The sequence below is a fragment of the Aythya ferina genome (assembly GCF_964211825.1).
Source record: "Aythya ferina genome assembly, chromosome: 3".
Classification (NCBI taxonomy): Eukaryota; Metazoa; Chordata; class Aves; order Anseriformes; family Anatidae; genus Aythya; species Aythya ferina.
In genome coordinates, this window is record NC_140298.1 from 18,499,693 (window position 1) to 18,517,065 (window position 17,373).

The 17,373-nt window shown below is 40.7% G+C and overlaps 1 protein-coding gene across 3 annotated transcripts; it reads right to left on the reverse strand.

Moving 5' to 3' along the window:
• Nucleotides 1-1,177: 1,177 nt before the first annotated feature.
• ANGEL2 (angel homolog 2) lies at nt 1,178-16,728 on the reverse strand. 3 transcript variants are annotated; one of them, XM_084513818.1, is made up of 9 exons: nt 16,613-16,728; nt 14,673-15,106; nt 12,827-13,080; nt 10,999-11,068; nt 8,801-9,222; nt 7,709-7,835; nt 7,132-7,192; nt 4,534-4,697; nt 1,178-1,662 (listed from the first exon to the last, which is right to left on the reverse strand). In XM_084513818.1, the coding sequence occupies exons 2-9, from the start codon at nt 15,097-15,099 to the stop codon at nt 1,508-1,510; spliced, it is 1,680 nt and encodes a 559-aa protein (XP_084369944.1). In that variant the 5' UTR covers nt 15,100-15,106; nt 16,613-16,728; the 3' UTR covers nt 1,178-1,507. The 3 variants fall into 3 exon arrangements, with proteins under 3 accessions (XP_084369944.1, XP_084369943.1, XP_084369942.1); XM_084513817.1 differs by lacking the exon at nt 16,613-16,728 and adding an exon at nt 16,495-16,601; XM_084513816.1 differs by lacking the exon at nt 16,613-16,728 and adding an exon at nt 16,083-16,419.
• Between the last annotated feature and the right edge of the window lie 645 nt (nt 16,729-17,373).

Here is a 17,373-nt window from a genome sequence, read left to right on the forward strand (position 1 = left end):
ACTTTGTGCTGCTCAGTGTCTTGTGACAATTTTTTTTCTTGTGTCCCTTAGATTTTTCATGGGTAAAACACTGTGGAAAGACTTACATGGTGATCAGCTGTATTCTATAGCATGAGGTTACCTAGTATCTTGCAAGTTTTTCTATAAAACCATTGTTTACTTCAGCTTGAGTGACAGTGGTTGGTATATAGCTTTTGCCAGTGTCCAGAGCAATTTGAGTTATTTTCTCTTAACCTCTAACTTATACTGAAACTCTTTTATGCTATAGAGCTGTGTGACAAATTGCTTTTGGGGGTGGGTCTTGCTTTGAAGTTCAGTTGAAATATTCTCTTGGAACTTGCTTATGATGGCATTTGTCTTACTTGTGGTTCTAGTGACTTTAATTCCCTGCAACATCATCAAATACTGTAGAAAACATGCATGCTGCTCTCTTTTTCATTACTTGTATGCTTAGGCACAGTATAAGACTTCAATAAAAATATCACGGTAGTCTTTTTAATGATGTAGGGTTATTTTTTGTCTTGTCTAACACTGGCTATTACAGGTAAGTGTCCAGGTTGTGATATTCCAGGAAAATATTTTATTAGGTTATAGTCTAGAATCAATGTGGCAAAAAAGAAGGAACCAAAGCAGCTTTTTGTATGCTAAACACCTACATCCATTATTTACTGTTCTACAAAGAAGTTTATGCATTAAACCCTTAAACCTCCCCTAACCATTCACTGGGTTACACTGACAGACTAGAACAAGTCTCTAAACCCTGAAACTCCCTTGCTGTGTATTCTTTCAGTACTGCCTTGTCCGTTTCCCTAACAACATACCCTAATGAAATAGAAAAAAATCTTACTTCCTGAATGGGTTGCCAGGGAGAGGGGTATGTTTTCAGAAGGCTGTCATGTTTACTGCCTTGAATTTGGCCATTTAAAGTGTCACAGTGACTTTTTAGAAGTTTAAGAAGTAATTTTAAGAGTGTAAGTATTTGCCTTTGGCAAAACTATCCAGGTCCAACCCTGCAGCCTCTGCCCTGGCTACAAGTAACAAAGGAAATTCCTTTGCAGAATTATTCAGATGAAAGCATCTGCAGAGCAACTCTGTAATAAAGCATTACTTTTAACTTACTGCAAAATGGGGCATGCACACAAACTCACTTCCCTTTGCTCAAAGAATGACACAGTTGTCAGAGAATAATCAATTTTACTCATATTTACAATAAAAACCATTTACACTATGTGAAAAATAATGCCATTTTAAGACTGGCACAGATGTTTTCCATTATCAAAGGAAGCTAATGTAAACTTTTTTTTTTTTGCCTCAAAGACTTCATGAAGTCATTTAAACGTTTAAAAAAAGTCTCTAAAAAGTCTACTTTACACAACACTAACAAATCAGCACGCATGCAAACCTGTTTAAACCGGACCAGCAGTGCTTGAATTAACCCTTAAAAATAAAACTCACATGAAGAGAGAAGGTGAAGCTGACTTTAGCTACACAAAAGTTCCTTTGGTTATTACCGCTCAATAAGCCTAAACTCTGCTAGCAATGGCAGGTGGTCAGAAGAGTTATTTTCATTGGGCAGACCGTTAACAGTCCAGAGATCTTTCTCTGTTAGAAGTGCCAGCCTACCAAGAAGCTTCAGACCTCCACGAAAAGAATCCACTGCTCCTAATATTAAAAAAAAATAAAATAGAAACATTCATCAGTGTGGACTAACTATTAAAAATCACATTCATACATATTCAGAAAGAAGAAAACACAACAAAAAATAATTGAAAGTGATTACTGTTCCATGCAAAATCACCAGTAAGGTGTTTTGGAAATTCTCTCAGTTTGTTACTGTACCCTCACAATAGGACTTATGACCAGTAGAGCTAAAGTACTCCGAAAGATACTGCCCCTCCATTTTTCAGAAGGATAACTGGAGGTAGACAGGGAAAGGGATTGATTTGTCCATTGGAATTTCCCTGAAAAAGCCTCATACAATCCAGTCTTAAACTCCAGCCTAACAGCATGGTTAAACAGTGCTGACATTTGCAAAATGAAGGATCTTTTGAGAGTTACCGTTTCACATTAACATTTTATTTCTGTATCCGCAAGCATACAATTCTCCAGCAGGCAGCAGATGGTTTCATTACTGAGGAAAAAAGCCTTCTGGTATCTCCCTTCCTAACTGCTCTTCATAAGAAATGGATCTTTCTCTGGTGTTTCCTGCTACTTTCTATAATGGCAAAAAAAACAACAAACCGAAACACCCTCCAGATACCAAAAGCACCACATTGTTCATGGAAGAGGGGAAGATGACTGACAGCCTTGTCATTATTACACATTACTATTACAATATGCTTAAAATCTGTTATCAAAGAAACTGAAAGCTATCAGCAGCAAGAATTAATAAGCTTTTGAGTCAAGTAAAGGAATTCCATTCAGAATAAGATCCTGCAGTGATGCGTCAACAAACTCAAGCTTCTTAAGCTGTCTCTTTGAGGAAAAGGACTATTCAGCAGCCCTAGCTACTGCTTTCAGAGCGCAGAGATAATAAATACTGAAGGGTTAAGTGCTTTTCAGGTACAGCACAAACAGCAGCTCCAACTTTGACAAAAAAAAAAAGTCGGTGTGAAAATGAACAGCAAATTTAGATCCTCCTGACTGAACCTTTTTAGGTACTGTCTTAGCAGCAGGGGTATTTAAAGGATTATCCAGCAACTGTTGAACTCCTCAGATAGTTCAACATCCTCACTCCTTAGCCAACTGCCAGCTTTCCAGGCCTTTAACAGCCCAGCAGCTGTTTACCACTGCTTTGAAGAAAAGCCTTTTCACTGCAAAGATGCCTCAGCAGCTCCAGAGCACGTCTTCCCAGCTCTCGAGCCAAGTTTATCATTTGGCACAGCACCCGAATGTCCATAAAGCAGCAGTTTGTTACTACAGACAGCTTGGTCCACGTGCAGCAATTAATTTTGGCTCAGGGCACTCTGCAACCAGCAAAATCGAATCCCGAAGGAGCCAGGTAGGTGCTGAACCCTGCTTTCACAGCAAGTCCAAAATCCTTAGCTAAGCATAACACAAACCACAGCATCAGAACTCTGCCGAAAAACCCCCAACACCTTTAATGGGGGGAAAAAAAGTGATCAGCCAGCCTCGGACCACATCTAAGTCACTTCTGACTTTGGACAACTTTCCACAACGGACATCCAATGACAGGAATCAGAAAACTGAAAAATCCGAACTGAAAACTAATGAATGAGAACTACACTAGTTTACATTACTCTGAGAACTCAAGTTTACTCATATTCTATGCTCTGACATGGGGTGAAAGATCTATTTGAAAAGCCATGCAGGAAGAAAGAAGTGCTACAGTTCTGCTGGGGCACTGGTGCTGCAACAAAATGCATGGGCATGTGAATTAGGATTCCGTTTTGCAAGGTGCTGCACTGAAACCAACTGAAACCACACAGCACTCATGTCACACAATCCAGACTGAGCTTAGACATTTGTCATCCAGCTTTTCAGAACTTTTATTTCTGCGTTTTAAAGCTTTTGTGTTTGTTACTTTACAATAACACAGTATTTGCTGTGCATGTCAAGACAAATGAGACTGTTGTGTATTGACTCAGTGAATTTTAACAGCCTAGACTCAGGGTGTGAGAGATGAAGGTGGCATTTTCATTTCCAATGCTGAAATGAATGTTAGTTTATAAACATCAGTTGCAACCTACACTGGGAGCAGGAGCAGAACCCGGCTTTCTTTGCTCTGAGTTCTGCAAAGCCATTAATTTATCTGATAGTGCTGCACTGTGCAAGGTTCTTTGACAATGACATAAAACACACAGCTAACTGTAACATGGAAAGTCTTTTCTTTTTTATAGCATGGAAAGCCTCACATGGAAAATCTGCTCAGGAATATCCATGGTAAGAACACAAAAGCAATTAAGGATGATACTGCTACTACCCATGAAGAAATACACCCGCAGAGGCACCGTGTCTTTCTTGCACCATCTGGTGAGTTTTAGCTGCAACTGCAACGGGAGAGGGACAGCTGGGCATGTGCCAGTGTCTGCTCTCAGAGGAAAGGCACATGAGGTCATTTGCTTGACAGACATTACATCAAACCTACCTTAAAAGTAATTTTCTAAGAAATCGTTCATTAATAAACTTTAATGTACATCATAAATTGCTATTTTGCCACTGAGATCCTGCATGTGTTACTGACACCAGTATTTCCTAGGTGCTACTTACGTTGCTGCTTTTCTGTTTCCTCTGCTCGTGGTCTCCAGGCTGAGATAGCAACTACAGGAATGTTTAGCAAGTTGAAAGAGTTTGCCCTGTGTGGGACTCTACATCCAGCTGTGGTAAGTTTACAAGGCCAGACACATTTCTCAGGTAATTTGTAAAAGGTAGAAGTTTTTTGCTTCAAAACAACACCACAAACCCCTGAGATGTTTGATACAGATCAAATTGTCACTGTGTTTCCCTTACAACAGGATCTGGAAGTTCCCTTTTAGCATTTCTAAAAAAGTAATTAAAAGCTGATTTCTTTACCTGGCTGGGTAGCATCATCATCATTTGCTGCAGAATAGAAGATATAATCCACTGTGACTGCACTTCGGGAGTGACAGGTTGTTACTTCTGGCATCCCAGTTTCAGGGAAGTAGTGAGAATACACTGAAGACAACTTAAAATGGTGCCGCAATTTTGAAGACAACCTAAACAGAGTCAAAGAAAAACATTTAATTTTCCTGCATTTCCTAGAAAGAACAAGCAATGAAGAAACACCAAAAAGTTTCTAGTTCAAACAAAATCATCTTCAGGATATGTAGGTTATACAGCCTTTGTGCTTCTCTTAAGCAATCAATCCCACCACCTTCTGCTTTAGGGACCCAAACCTCTGAAGGTAAAATGAAAACAGCTTTTTCAAGTAAATGGCAGATACCCTAAAAGCCTATCAAAACTGGATCAACTCCATCCACACTTTAAGATCTCATATGCCCTCATTGTGCTATATCTCCCTGAAACATGAGTAGAAGTGTCTATGAGAATAGCTTATATGAAAAGGGACTAACTGAACTCATCTAACTGGGCATACAGAGAAATAAAGATTTATTTTTTTTTTTCTAAACAAAGCTATCAGGTATTTTTACATTAGGCTATGCCTGATTTTTCTTCTACTTAGGCTCTTATTTTGTGTCTTCCCATCACCTATCACACTACTCCAGCTCATCCCACCTCATCTCACCTGGTTTTTCAATCCTGAAAAAAGACACAACTGCATCTTCTAGCAAATCACCCTTCCCTCAGCTGTACCTGCCTTGCCCTGCATGGGCTGCATTTTAAACCTGATCTGCAATACATTCTGGTTAAAACCAAGCTTTTTTTAAAAAAAATAAAATCAGCATATCACCTGCCTGGGTGACAGTGAGTACAATACAGAGGGGTAGTAATTTCTGCTCTGGAAATTGCTGGGGAATAAGCTCCTCTTTTCCATTGATTCTGCTACTACAGGTTATCCATTGCAGCTTCCATGCGTTTCTGCTTCCTGCATTTTGATGAACTTTTTCATCCACAGTCAGCAGAAGCACAGCTTTACGGAGTCATCGCAGCCTGCCCTAACTGCTTGAACCAGCCAGCAGCAAACACAGGCTGGGAGTAACAACTGTGATGCCTACAGGAACACAGGTCACTGGAGAACATCCAAATTATCAACAATCCTGCAGCTCACAACCTGGCCAACAGTGTTGCATCCACTCTAGGCAAACCACATACAACAGACTTTTCTTCTGTGAGCTTTCCTTACTATTTCTTAGAAACTTCTACAACGCTTAGCAGGTAATTTTATCTGTGCAGGGAGACAAAGAACCTTTACCGGTTTTATGGCTACTGCCTGGAAATTTGTCATGATTGGTATACTTCCTACTTACCCCTTCCATTTTTATTCATGTTCTGCTAGCTATTAAGGGTTTTCCTGTTTATCCCTTCCCAGCTGTCTTTTTTTCTAAGCCAAGACGACCCAAGTCCATTTAATCACTCTTCAGATCAAAGCTAGGGAATAACTTTGATCAGCCTTGTTATTTCATGTTCGTTTTAAGATGAAGCAAAAAACCTGCAGTCAGTCTTCAACACGTGGCATGCTAGGGATTTACACTGTAGCAGAGGGTTTCCCAGATTACCTTCTACTTTTCTCAGAAATGCCATTACTTACCTTTTCTATTACCAGGGGTTTTAAGGTGGCTACCAGCCATGTGTGATACCAAGATCTCATTTCTGATTAGAAGAAATGCCTAACTTGGAGCCTGATATCACACATACACAGTTATGGTAGCTTCCTCCTTCTGTGCCTTATTTTAAATACTTCCACCAGTTCGGTAAATGTAAATATATTCCTCTTTTCAAATAGCAGCCATATATTTCTTCAAAACAGTCTAGTGATGGCTTCTTCCTTCAGTTTTACTGGCAATTATTTTATCTGAATAGGAATCATACTACCAAATCAATAATTACATTAAAGATCCCTCTTCCATACCCTCTCCCCAAAAACAAACAAAAAAAGACACACTACAAGTTTTGGGGACTCCAAAAACTTCAGTTCTCCCACAGGAAGAACTTCTGACCTTTCCAGTTCCCTGTTTTATTAAAATGTGACACTGTATTACAGGATTTAACTAGCACCTGTAAACCAGCATCTCAAGAACAGTAGAGAGAGAAATGTACCAACACAAGCAGCAAGACAACACTCCTCTAAAAACAAACAAACAAAACCATCCACGACTACATGATTTCTGCAACCGGACTGCCGTTTACTGGTTTTCTACGATGTGATTACAGAGCAAGCTGAGATGTCCTGCTTATGCCAAGAAGTGACAAAAATACGAGATGCATTCTTTTAAGAAAGAGATAGAAAATACCCTCTTAACCAGCACTGATACCTCTTCTCTGCATTCTGAAATAATTCTTGCAAGTTCCTGTCAGGACACACAGTGATTATTTTGCCAGACGGGCAGACTGAGTTGGGTGAGCATCTTGTATCCATGTCTGGAATCAGATGCAAGTTTGGCCTCAAACCAAAACCCAAACAATATCCCCCACCCCAAAAACTAAGAACCAGTCCATGGTTTCAATTTCTTCCTCCCCACAAAAACATACTTTTCAGATGTTCTTACAATCTCCTTAGTATCGTTCAACTTTGCTTCTTCCATTTTTTCTCCTGCAAAACAAAAATACATTCAATTTACATTTAAAAAATAGGATATAGGTGAGACCTGTATTGAAAAGCTACAGAATAAGAAGAGCCACCTGTTATATCTCTAAGTACATTTATTTCTTGCAGCAAGCAAGATAAAATTCACAGATCTGGATTAAATTATTCTGTTCCATTATTATAATTCCCTTCAAAGAGTTCATTTCAAATTATTTTGTTTGTCACAGAAAAAAAAAAAAGGTGGATGAGAGATGTGCTAACACTCAGGAACCACTTGCTTTTCCCATTTGTTTAATTATGATGGATCAGCTCCTTAATAGTATTTGTGTCTTCTAAAAGATTCAAACCTGCAAATACTGACATGAACAAATAACTTTACCCTCTAACAAGCTCACCGATGATTTTTTTTTTTGCAAGCTCAAGGCTCATTTTTCCCCTCTACTAGAAAAGACCTTCTGTTTTTCAGTGCTGCCTGCAGGATATTTTCAAAGGACCACAAAATTCATCAACCCCCAAACTGACCTGCATTTTCTTCTTTTTGTTGCTGTTTTATCTCATATACACAGCTCTGTGAAATACCTAATTTTTTTGGCCAAATTGGAATAGATAAGATTCTTTGTCCCCTTGGAAACTGTTCTTGTCCAGAAACCTAAGAAAGACAACAAGCTTTTTTTCATACAGAAATCTGATTAAAAAAAAAACATGGAAAAATTCTGTAAACTTTAAATTTTTACACGAAATTCAGCTCTTTAGAATAAATCTTCTGTAATGGTTTGTCAAGTCTCTATAAAAACACTAAACTCTCCTTATGTACACTTCTTTTGTTAACTCTTACCAAACTTTTTGCAGATACCTAGATTTCCAAGACAGTTCTCGTGACACAAAGCTGAGAAACTACCAAGAGCGCTTCTAGCAACATAACAGGACCGAGAATAAACATCTCCCTAGCAGACACTTCATCTTCATGATGCTTATTCTTCTCAGAGCAAGTAAAGTCAAAGAGGGGCTAGAAACAACAGCCCACTAGCAACAAACAAAAGCTCCTGTTTTCCTGTTTTCTCATTGTATGTACTCAAGTTGCTTTCTATTAAATAGCTTTTGGCATATCCAACAGCTACGTACAAGAATTTAAAAAGAAAACCATATAACCTCACACAGTTTATGTTCAGCATCTAATCATAGTTTGAGTTTTATAGTTATTCTAACCACTTTAATTCACACTTCATCTAAAACAGAAGTCATCTTTCCAGAGAGAACACGGTACATATTTGATTAAGTACTTATTTTATCCTATTTAAAGACCAGGACACTTAGAAACAGCGATACCATCATCTTGTGGCTAACTGCCTTTTGAGAACAATTAATTTGCTTGGCAAATTCTTCCAGCATGCTGAAATGAAACAGACAGTATTCTGTAAGGCACAGCTAACAGACCCAGGCTTAACTTCACAGTAACTTTTGCTTTACAGCCTTTGCAAGGGAAACCAAGATTACTAACACTGCAGTATCAATCACAAATCCATCTATCATATTCTAATGTCACTTACAAATTTCTTTTTAATCAGCATTAACCTTTTTATTTTTTTTAAATGAGAAACAAAAAGCACAGCTTACCTTCCCGATAGCAAGTCCTTCATAATTTAACTTTCCTTCCTTTATAAACCTGTACAGTGGGGAACCAGGAACAGAATTGAAGTCACCGCAGATGATAATCGGACAGAAGGTACCGTCCTTCTGAGGGGCCACGCTAGCAATCTCTGCCAGGAGCATTGCAAGCTGGGTCAGCTTGATGTCCCCTCTCCGTGGGTTATACAACAGATGTGTGTTGGCTATACAGATGGCAGCATTAGTTTTACACTGAAATTTAGGCTGCAAAAGCAACACCAGTCCCACATTGTCCCTGTCCAAGAGTGGAATATCACGGCGAAAAAATTCCACGGGGTTTGACGAGATCAGGCTAAATTTGGAAGTTTTGAAGCAAATAGCACAGCCATCAGGCTTTCTCCCAGTCCTCATTTTATACTCACAGTGATACCCTGCAAGAAATTTTTCAATTAAAAACATAAAATGCCATTGTGTAAGTACAGATAAGTTAAAAAAGTACAGATAAAAAAAAATATATATAAAAATTAGAAAGACTTCATGCTACTTTTCTCCCACAGCAGTGTAGATCCAGTCTATTTCTACCAAAGATAAGGGATGTCCACTGTGTTTCTTCAATATCCATCATGGACTTATGAGGTAAAAGTCTCAGACATTGCCTTGGAGGAAAGCTGATTTTAATGGGAATTATTTGGCATCACTAAATACAAAGCTGGGAACAGAGTTCATAAACAATATTCATCACAATTTCCCTATAGAAACTCCAGCTTTAATGGCTTTTGACAGGAAAGGAATACCAAGAAATCTGGGTCATGATAAAAACAAAGTACATAAAACCTAGTTCCCATTTATACTTTAAATTGATAGGGACCATCCCCATTGTTTCTTGTTTTCAGAAGAAAGTTGCTTTACCAAGGGAAGTGGTTTCCCTAAGATGGGAAAACAGTTCAACATTAACTGCCCAAAGTAAAGTTCAGCTAAAAATGTAAACAAGTTTATATAAAGGTATTTATCTCATATTCTTTAAATGAGAAATTATTTAATGTCATTAACAATTCATATATGAAGAGGTATCCTTAGCATTCATTTTATTCCTTCTCTGTATGCCAAGAATCAACTTCTTAAGAAAGATCTAAACTTTTCTTCAAAAGTTTAAAAATATGATTCAGGCTTCAAAATATGATTCAGGAAGGAAAGTGTACACAAGACTTTGTCCTAACTTCAATTAAAAAAAAAAACAACAACCTGCAAAAGGCATTAGACCAAATTTACTGTAATGTATAAGCATCGAAATAGTTCAAAAATACGAAGCACGTTCTCTCCTCATGTAGAAAAACAAAACAAGAAACAAACAAAAACACTGAAACAAAATCTAAACCCCAAGTCCCATAAAAGTGGATTTGCGTACTGAAGTTTTTTTTCTGAATGTTACAATAATGGTTTAAAAACACTAGCAGTGAAGTCTTCCAATCAAAAGCAATAATCACCGTAAGTCATAAATCACTGTCTAAAATGATTCATAGACTATCAAATGCTTCAACATATTTACACAATTATGCAATTATCCAGTTAGCAGCAAGAGGCAAGCTTGCAACAGGAAAACTGAGACACCTATCAAATGACAGAACTGGAGTTCATGTAAGTCCACCTGAAAATAGTAATTTACCAAGTTATTTATTCTATGCAGAGCTGAAACTCAGATTTTAATGACCCCTTATCTGTGTAAGAAAGAACTAAATATCTTGCCACAATACTTTTTTTTTTTTTTTTTAAAACACTTCTCTGCCCAGCCCGTGCCACATAAATTCATGAAGTACAGCCCCATAAAGCAGAGTTGACCAAAAGCTCCCTTGCCCACAGGAGCCTGGCCTTGCACTGCTATTCCACATTCCAAGCTGATTTAGGTCAGTGCTGCCATTATGCTGCCTTCTTTACCTGCACTTGGTTCTGGGAGCTAGACTACTAAGAAATAAAGAAAAAATAAATCAGTGCAGGCTCCTCATGGCATCAAACAAGTACCAGCGCCGGGAAGGGAGCGGGGCCCTGGGACTGGGTGCAAATAAGATTTCAGTGAGTTTAAACCACCATAGAATGACATCCCTGTCAGCTTGTCCCTTGCCACCGATTTATATGACAGAGTGACAAGGGCAGTATCAGAAGGAAAAAAGAAAAAGTGGTCATAAAAAAAAGTAATAAGAATTTCATCATACCCAGGGATTCCAAACTTGACTTGATCTCTTTTCTGTAGTGGTCTTCTTGGACTTCTTGTAAACAAAGTACCTAAGGCAAAAGTTTACAGTTAAAAGATGTTGGTCAAGATATTAATTGATCTCTCTGTTGGCAGTCTTTACAGGCTTAAACAACACAAAAAGTATTTCAGATTTTTGCCTCTATAATCCTACAAAAGGATTCACTCTCCTATAGAAAAACCTCCTTAAAATTGTGAAAAGGACTCCAATTCCTCCCCGCCTTTCTCAGACACATTTTCAGATGTAAAATTCAATTTAATCAAAGCAGCGACCTGTTAATACATTCTCAGCAGTTTAGACATAAACTGAATAAAGCTAAATAACAGCAATGGAATAAAGAAGCCAGGGACACACTTTCCTTTAACTACAAAGTGGATGAGAATTTTCCTTTTTATGACAATCTGAACTGAAGATCAGCCCCAAAATAGTCCATTAAGAAAGTTCTGAGCATCTGGAGCCTTCTCCCCACACACTGCAGTTACACACAGATTTACAGCCACCTTGGGACTCTGACAAAGGACTGAGCTCCTGAAGGGCAATGAGTTAGCAGTGCTTACTGAGCATCAGCAAGACTGCTTATCCAGCTGACATCAACTCATTCAAGGTCTCAAAGACAAGAGCACAACCTGAAGCATCAGTCTGATGTTTCTACCCAGCTTTAACAAGAAGCCCTCTTGGTTACAGTTCAAAACAATGACTCAGTTACAAGTTGATGTCTTCTGGCAAGGATTTACTCTGCACAGAGGGCATCTCCATCTTCTCTGCAGGCAATACAAGGCATCAACTCCATCCCAGTCTTGCGTTGCGTGGCTCCACAGGCTTTAGCACTCCACTCTTTGCCAGAGGGGCTGGCTTTTGCTCCAAGCCTTCCTCCTGGAGACATCTGTCACCGCTGCTAGCACCAGGCAGATGCCCACCAGAGCCCCTCCTGAAGAGGACTTTCATCTTCAGCTTCCTGCCTACACACTCACAGGACTGCATTTTCCAAGTGGCACAACAAAGCAGCTTTTCGGTGGCTGCTCTAACGCCTTTACTTGGATTTGTTCAGCACTGTTTTCTGATGTGAACAGGTTGAACTCTATCACCAAACTTTCACTGGCCTTAACAATGACTGAAGCAAAGTTTGACTTGACTTCCTGACTAACAGTAAGCACTGAATGTCCTTAAAACAAACAAAAACACCTACAGCCAACCAACCAAGGACATGTAAAGCCCTACAAGATGAGGTATTTTTTCAAGCCCTGCTGTAAGCAGGTGTTCAAAGGTATGGCTCAGTAGCAAAGAGCAGTAAGCGTGATCACAAGTCAAATGGTGCAGAATACCAGCCAGAAAGAATACTTCTGGATCAGAGTCTCATTGGAAATAGGTACTACTACCAGCTGCACCTTTCTCACAACCTTGAATGTTAATCTCAAGAAAACAGCAGTTTTGTCACTCAGGACCTCATGCAATCAGAAAAGTCAATACAACATTTGAGGCTGCCTGCCTGCCAAACCAAGGATTCCCACCCAACAGCAAGTTCTCTATTACCTGGTCTAACAAATGGCTCTAAAAAAATAAAAGCAACTCTGAGTAATTCATACTGTAGAGTTCGCCTTTGCTGCAAGTTTGGATCACACAGAATACACTGATTGTGTAAGCATAAAGCAGAACTGCTGTTAAGCATGAGATAACTAAAAGCTCAGTAAGATTCACTAGACAGCCCACTTACTAAAAGAAAATACAGCAGACATTTGCTGCCCCATTTCATCAGTTCATACTAACATTCACACGCTCATTTTGTACTCACATCCGCATCCAGCTGTTTGATTTCTTGCAGAATGTTGGGAAATCTGTATGTCCAGATTAACAAGCGTTGCCTGCAGTGTTTGTACAGGTGGGAGTTATCTTCTAACAAATTCTGTGAGAGGATGTTGTAGGACATGACTGTAAAATCAAATTTTGCTTCACTTTCTCTATTGCTTTGGTCAATTTCTTTATTTTCAAAGATCTTCATTGTTTTACTGTGCTGACAGAAATATTCCCAGTGCCTTTTGATGGTTCCTGTTAAGAACACACGCAGCAGAAAACAAGTTATGTAATAACACCATATGACTTACTTCTATTGGAAATCATTCTACTGACAACTATTTGTGAAATTGCTTAAGCAATTCTCAAAGCTCTTTTGATTAGCACTGATTCAGGCCCTCCATTTAAGATAAACTTTATATAAGCATCAGTAAGAAACACACCAGAAAGCTATTACAGGCTCTCAATTTCAAATGACTGTGAAATAAGGGAACTGGCACGTTCCAAGGAGATCACTGCTGTCCTGCCACACCATCTTGCTTGTTGGAGGCTGTCAAACCAGTAAGCCAAAGCCAGTCTCTGATGCAGGCTTATGCTATTGCCTCCCCAGTGGCCATGGGGTATGGCAGCCCGGGGCACACCCTTAGCACAGCATACACGCCTCTTGAGCTATCTTGTACCAAAACAGGTACCAAAGTTGATTTTCCTCAGCGAGGTTAAAGAAATTATAAGCCTCAGAATTACCAAAAACTTCTGAAAAGGCTTACTTCGCCTTTCTGCCATACCTAGTTTAGTATTTATTATTTGTACACAAAAGTTTAGAAGAATATCTGTCCGCCATTAAGTGTCTAATTGTTTTTCAGCTATGTATTTCTCCACTTAAGAAGACTGCAATCAAAGATGCCTTTCAGCTATGTTCCAGCTCATCCAAGAGTGTGCCAAGACCCAGTTACCTGTGTTATCAACAAACAGCAAGAGCTGTTAGTATCTGCCCTACTTGGGTAGCAAACTTCAGCCCCGTGCTTACATTATTCAGGACTTTATCCACTATTTGCAAAGTACACCAAGGCTTTAAATACTGTTTTTATAGTGGGAGAGAAGCCACATTGCTCCTCAGTGAGTGCCTTTAATTACTGTCACCTTACAATGTGTGAATGAAAGATAACTAGGATGGGCCACAATGCCCACCACTCTCTCAGATAAAAAGTCCATGCTTGCTAAGGAGGGGATTAAGGCAGAACTCAGCAGTAATGACATGGAGCAGCCTCCCTTCCTTCAGCTCCTGATAATGGATGACTTTTCTAATTCTTCAGGAAGGAATTCTTCATGTTTGTGGATATTTGTGTCCAAAAAGCCCTTTGGGATCCTGATGGCATCTGTTGTCCTTTTCAGGCACAATACAACTTTTACTTTGCTATAGAAGTAATTTATTTAATTTACAATCTTGACTGTGCCCCTCTGTTTCATAGTTGACAGAACTGTTAATACCCTAAACACTCAGTGAAACGTTTGGTGTCACGTGTAGTAAGTTAACACAGACACTTCCAAGTTCCATGAAAGTAGATTACTGAGTTGAGTAGGTGTATTTGTGTGTTGCATTTGCTCTGCCACCAAGTACAGCACACCTTTCTTTCTGACAGGCTGTTTGACATCACAGAATAAAGCAATTTACTGACAGCATTACAGAACTGTAACATTAAGACAGATGTTTTCTTGGGAGAGGTGCCAAGAAAAATAGTAACTCACAAGTTGCAGGAAACATTGCTTCTAACAAGTTTGTTATAAATAAACAAACAAAACAAGCAAAGAGCTTTTTTTTTTTTTTTTTTTTTTTTTTTTTTTTTTACCTTTCTTGCTGCTATCACTTTTTTTGTTCTGTGCTACAGAAAGACACGATGCTTCCTTCTGATTAGCGAAGTTTGTTTCTTCCTCAGGAGCTGGAGTATCATGCTGACCACTAAGTCTTCTCTTCTTTGTCAGTGGCTCTTCTCCCTCAGATTTCATACTGGGGTTCGGTAGATGGAAACAAGAACTTTGTGCAAAGTTATCAAGTTGCCAATTGAAGTTCTGAAATTGCCTCCAAGGTCCAAAAAACGGAGGGAACCTCCAGTTTGCTGAGAAGTCAACTGGAACAGGAAGAGGAAACGAGGCCCGAGGATAATGTCCAGCCCATCTCATGCAGGTGGAAACTGGGCCGTTCGAAGTGAATACCTGAGAACTGTTCAAGTGGGCAATCCAGTCTCTGCCCAGCCTCTGCATGTGACGGGGCAGCATGGAGTGTCTATCAAAGAGAGCATAAGATTTATTACCTAAATGCAACTAGATCTGCATGTAGAGGACTGTAGATACAATCATGACATATGAAAGGTAATCTTTTCCTACAAGTTAACTCATTTTCCTTTGAGTTCTAACTCACCTCCATGGGATAAGAACCTTTTTTTTAGATACCAATTATACGTTACAACCTTTTATTTAGCATTACACATGTAATTGGTACACGTGCAAATCGTTCAGGTAAAAGTTGAAATTTCTGAAGGGGAAGTTTACGAACTGATCTTGTCTCCTTTCCTCCCTTCAGCATAAAAAATGTCATTTAAAATTTTCAAACTCCCCATCTTAATAGCTATCCACAATTTGTTCCCTGCCTTGTTGAATTCAACATCACATCTTTCAAGTGCTCAGCTGAATGATCTTTACAAAAGCTCATTTCCGCGTGTTGTATTATTAAGTTATCTGAAAAGAAGCAGAAAACCGCTTCAAGCAAGTTTCTGACTTCCTGAAAGAAAGAATCACAAACTTGGCTCCAGCCACAAAGCCAACAAGACCGGGAAACAGAGGGTACTGATGCTCTCCCCCTTTCAGGCACCAGCTTAGACAGAAGTTTTTACTATGTGAATTATTAATGTTTGCTTTGAAGGTGAGAAAGTTGCAGCTTAATGATTAATGCTACAAAGATAGAAATCCCACCCACTCCGGAAGAAAAGTCTCAGTCTCAACAAAACCGTAGGAAGCCAAGTGCCATCAGACTGTCCCAGCTTCCTCATTGTTTGAGCAACAAGACGTATTTTGAGGTTATGAGCAGAAGACATCAGAGTTTGACATGCCTTAAGTAAAGTCAAAACTTATCTGTCATTCAGCCCAGCAAATAAACTTAAATACAACTCGGCAAAACCAGCTTGTTCTGAAATAGTAGTTTTTACTGCGATGTACTAGAAGCAGCTCCTTTGTCGCACAAGTGCAATACCGCCCCAACGCACCGCAGCATTACGATGCGGTCCCAAAGCAAGCGCTGCCTCTCCTGTGAGGAGAACTCCTGGAACTCTCGCTTCACAGAGAAGGATTCCAAAAAGACTTAATCCACCAGCAGGCTTTGTCAAAGCACAGCCCCAGACGAAGGCTTTCGTAGCGACCAGCAGGGACGCCTCCGCTTCCTCCCTCCGGCCGCTGCCCTGCATGCCGCCGGCTGCTAACAGCAAAGGGCCGCCACCTGCCAGGCTTTATTTAGGGCTGCCCACCATCGGGCAGCTTCACCGCCAGCCCCAGAGCGGCTCCCGGGAGGGAAGGAGCGAGGCCGGCTCCCCGCGCACCACAGCGCCCAGGCGGCTCCCGGGCCCGGCGAAGCCCCTCAGCGCCCCGCGATCCCGCGACCCCCGCCCGCCGCCCTTTTACCTCCCAGCGGGCCGGGGCCCCGCTGGCGGCTCCGCGCAGCCCCGGTGCCCCCCGAAGGGGTCAGCCCAGGACGGCGCCAGCTCCGCCCGGCGCCGCCGTGCTCCCTGCCTGCCCTTACCCGGCACAGCACGGCGGGCGGCGGCCAGGCCGCGCCCCACAGCCCGCTCGCCCCTGGGACTTGTAGTCAGACGGCGGCCATCTTGGCTCCGGGGCGATGAAGCCAGGCCGCCATCTTGGGCCCGGGCTGGGGGGGGGAGGGCGCCATGTTGTGCCCCGAGGGATGGGTCGTAGGCTGCCTCGCTTCTCACTTTCGGCCTTTTATTATTATTATTATTGAAAGCAGATGTAACGCTGACTTTATGCTGCATTTTCCATACGCTGTCTTCTCTGTGGGATGCTGTCTTTACCATGTATTCCCTAGGGCCTGAAGCATCTTGAGGCAGAGCTGCCGGTTGTTCCAAGCTGCCACTTGCTGTTTGCAGAAAAATAAAAGCCACTCACCCAAGACTGTATTTTAGCATTCCTGGGTTAAAATGCTCCACACATAAGCTCTGTGCTGGTAGGGAGTCCCAGTCTGGTGAAAGAAGCAGAAGCCTGCCTGCCCTGGCAGCTCTGCAGATGCACACGCAGCTACCAGCCGCAGAAACCACCAGGTCTGCTTCTGCCAGCCTTGCACAGAGTTAAATGCATCCTGGAGGTCTTCTGAGGACAAAGCACATGCTGGCTCTGCTTACTGCAAGAAAATACAGCACAAATCATATGAAATATGATAGCGCTGCATAAGGCAGATGCTGTGCAGGAACTGTATAATTCAGCAAAATAGTGTTTCTCTGCATTCCTTTATTTATTTTTTTCATACAAGTGACTTTAAGCAAGCAA

Coding starts and splice junctions, on each gene's coding strand:
- ANGEL2 (XM_084513816.1), bottom strand. Junction 7,836..8,800: donor AAGGACTTGCTATCGGGAAG/GTAAGCTGTGCT, acceptor TGTCTTTCTTAG/GTTTCTGGACAAGAACAGTT. Junction 4,698..7,131: donor ATTGTAAGAACATCTGAAAA/GTATGTTTTTGT, acceptor GACTCTGTTTAG/GTTGTCTTCAAAATTGCGGC.